This window comes from Diaporthe citri (genome assembly GCF_014595645.1).
Source record: "Diaporthe citri strain NFHF-8-4 chromosome Unknown scaffold_6, whole genome shotgun sequence".
NCBI classification, from domain to species: domain Eukaryota; kingdom Fungi; phylum Ascomycota; class Sordariomycetes; order Diaporthales; family Diaporthaceae; genus Diaporthe; species Diaporthe citri.
In genome coordinates, this window is record NW_025064851.1 from 828860 (window position 1) to 832623 (window position 3764).

Below are 3764 nucleotides of genomic sequence, written 5' to 3' on the forward strand. Positions count from 1 at the left end.
CTTGGCCGGTGTGGTGGTATTGTTGACAGTGGCCAATAGAGTCTGTCGTCCAAGGTCTGGCTGAGGGCCAAGGGTCAATAAGAAGACTTAGACGAAATGTGAGAGATGAGTTCTCTTACCAGGTAGTCCAGGGAGCAGCTAGGCAACAGCTAGGGTGGGCGTTGGCTTGGTCCACTTAAGTTGTGTTGTCGTCGATAGGAAGAGTTAGGAAGAGTGGGTTTATTTTAACGAGGGTTTAAATACTTTGGACAGGAGTGTTTGTAGCCTGTGAATGGCCATGGGTCAATATTTTGTCAACGGTGCCCAGTGAAAAGCACTCAGTGACTGGCGGCAGAGGTTCCTACCGTGGTTTAACAACGCCCATATATGATCCTCGAAGGTCAACTCTTAGGAATATTCATTCCATCATGGCAATGAATTGCGCGCATCCGTTTTGATTTATCCGGCCAGTGCCTCATCCTCGCGGTTGTCCTTCTTGTTCCGACCCAGCAGCGGGATCTGCTTCCACTTAGCCTCATTTTAAATTCAATTGTGGCCAGAGACAACTACAAACAAGCCCAGTCCACAGGCCAGCATACAATTCGAGTGTGTAGTCAGAAAGCAAAATCACCCAAAAGACACATGGCTGATTCAACTCTCTGTGTGGAACTTAATAGAGAATATGATAATAGACCAACTCATAGACTCGGGCAAACGACGCAAGTATTCAAATTCTATCAGGATCAGCTTGTCCAGCTCTGGGAAATTCCTCCTGCAGTGCATCGTACATCGGCCAATCCGCCGTGCCGCAGGATACCTATCTGTCTGTTGTCGAGAATTATGTCATGGAGCGGAGCGAAGAAGCGAGGTATATGCGGAACGCTTTTACACTTGCAAGCGAGGAGGTGGTGTACAAGAAGGCGCTTGCAAGGCATGTAAAATCAGTGGCACATGATGATAGAGGGAGGAAGAGGAGTAAATGGTTGCAAACAACATCAACGAGGGCCAAAGAGAAAGCCATGGTGGATGTGGAGGTCAGAGACAGACCCTCAAGATTGACCATGCATGCGGGCATACCGAAAAGATTGAGCAAAAGTAGAAAATAAAAGGGCAAAAAATGTGGCGTACGCCCGGAGTTGAACCGGGAGCTCCTGTAGTATACTGAGATAGCCAGGCCCCTCGAAAGGTTTCTTAGACACTACCAATTCAACCACGGTGGTTCTTTACCACATACGCAATAGCAGCTGGGTTGGGGCTGTTTATAACATGGGACCAAAGTTGTTCGTGTGGGCAGCAAGGTTCTCAGGGAGGCAAGCCAGGCAAGTAGGGCCCCCAGTCCATCTGTTGCAGGTCTCCCTAGTCCGTCCGTCCGTCCCGGTGCGCCAGCCACTAGGCGCGGTGATGCTCATGATAGATATCCATCCAGGTCCACGAACACCATACCATCCTCGCATAGCGCGTCATTAGTCCTCTCGCTCTTCGTCCCAGCTATGCCTTCTTCCTCAGCGAGTTGTAGTGCTCTCCCAGCCCATACCCATGCCGGTAGTATGCAAGCCATACCTTCTTCCTGTCCTCGCCACCCTGCTCCCCACCACCACTCGGTTGAATGACCTCGGTCCGTCCATCCTGCACAACACACACCTCAACCCCGTACACACTCGCCAGCGCAAGCAACTCAAGCTGCCCGCCCCACTCAGCAGTATCCCTAATTTTGCGCACATACGAACCCAGGTCTTCCTCCAGGAATCCAGCAAACTCGTCCCCCCGCGCCTCGATATACCCAGCCGCAGCCCGCCGCACAGTCTTGTACCCAGGCTCCTTCCCATCTCCTGCCTCCCCGTCCGCCCCAGAAGGCATCAGAGGCACCCCAGCCTGACCAAGCTGGTCCGCCACCGCAGAGAACAGGCAGTGCCCGTCCGGCCGGATCTCGTGCTCCTCCAGCCCGTGCCGCGAGAACTCGGCCTCCATGCGCTCGCGCTCCTGGCCCCGGTGGTCCGTCATCCCCGCCGCCTCCTGCTCCGCCGCCTCGGCCGCTGCTTCCTGCTCTGCGGCGCGCCGCGCGAGGCGCTCCTTCTGCCGGTTGCGCTTCTTGCCTGGCCCTGCTCCACCACCTCCTACTGCTGCCCCGTCGCTGCCTTCGTCTGGTGGTTTCGACGGTTGCTGAGGCGGTTTCGCAGCGAGTTCGTTCACGCCCATGGCCCGCATCTTGGCAGCCAGCTCTCCCTGTGTCGTATCTCCTCGTCCGTCCTGCCCCTGCACGTCGTCGTCGTCTTCTTGTGTGTCGCCGCCGTCTTTCCCTCCGCCAGCCAGGCCCTCCAGCTCCTCCGCCTGCCTCTGCTTCATCTGCCTCTCCATCTCGGCGCACTCGTCGTTGACCCCCTTGCGGGTCTTCTTGGTCGCGTTCTTCTTCTTGCTCGTCACCCGCCCCTGCAGGTCCTTGGCCTCCTTGCGGTGCCGGGCCTGCATCTGCTCGACCGTCTCGGCGGCGCCGCCGCCGTCCATGATTGCGGTGGCTGTGTAGTGGTGGTGGACGCGGCTGGTAGTCGTGGAGCTTGTAGGAGGTGCTTCGGTCGGTAGTGATATGGGCGCGGTGGGAAGAATTGTGTTTTCGCCGCTTGAGTACAGGTGCGTGAGTAGCCTTGTAGTCAAACCTGAAGCTCCAGGATGACGGTGGTGGGGCTTTTTCGAGCTGCATGCAGGGTCAGAATTCTCGGGCCGGCCTCGGCAGACTTTCGACCGCAGCCCACCTCGACAGCTGCTGAGCACGCAAACACATCATGCATGAACCTTGCACTCTTTACCGACTTACGGGTAAAATCCAGACGCATGAGTCTACCATCTTGGTTCATCAAGGCGAACCAAAGTTTCATGGATACCAAGCACTGAAATACCATGACAGTGTCGATTTGATCGAGCTAGCTGTGCGTCCCTTCGTCTCTTCCGGCAGTGTGGCTCACTCCCTTGGAGTGATCCTTTTCCCTAGAATATACAGCAGAAGCGAAGAGTATACATAACGAGCACCGAGCTCATGCCATCCAAATTACACCATGATATACGCCAGCTGGATCAGAAGCCATGGAGAGCGAACCATGAGAACCAATCATCCCGGTAGATACGCCTCACCCACAGTCCGTGCCTGTCTGCAGCCACTGTCGTTGTTGTGGTCCTGTCCTCCCACCTAAAGCTTTTCCTTGCTCTGTGGTACAATTTCAGTTCTCCCAATTCCTGTCCCCCCTCTTCCCTTCCTTCTCGCTATCCTTCCGGAGCCTTTTCACCATCCATCCCCTGGACCGGTCTCCTAATTCAGTAACCTCGCAGGCTCCAGTCCACCAGCCTGCGGCCCGCCCTGAGATCGTAAGAATACTCAGGTGACGACGCCAGACCCACACGGGTATAACAACACAATTATAGTCAAGAATCGACGGCGCATGATAGGCCGACCCAAACACAAATGAACCAAGGTAAGCGCACTCATTAGAAATATGACACAAGAAGAAGCAATATATATGTACCAATAACAAAGCAGAAACGACTGGGGTATCCCGCGAGTTGCGCGCATATGCGACGGAAAATAGGTGCGTCAAGAAAATACGCTAAACAGCAGCCACAACCAGACTGCAAGATCTGGCGGCTAAGATGAATGTGAGGTTATAAATAAAATGCAGGGAACAAAGAAGAGGATGAGATCGACGCGTAAGATCATCATGAATAATGCGCGCAACGAGACGCGACCTGAGAGGAGGGCTCGAGGGGGTGGGGGAGCGAGGTACGGCTGTAAGGGCTGA

General features: G+C 54.8%; 1 protein-coding gene across 1 annotated transcript; it reads right to left on the reverse strand.

Moving 5' to 3' along the window:
* Positions 1-1467: 1467 nt before the first annotated feature.
* Positions 1468-2481, reverse strand: INS49_012248 (uncharacterized protein; the record flags this gene model as incomplete). Its single annotated transcript, XM_043172952.1, has 1 exon — positions 1468-2481. One exon carries the CDS (start codon positions 2479-2481, stop codon positions 1468-1470), a length of 1014 nt encoding a protein of 337 aa, XP_043022249.1.
* Positions 2482-3764: the final 1283 nt, after the last annotated feature.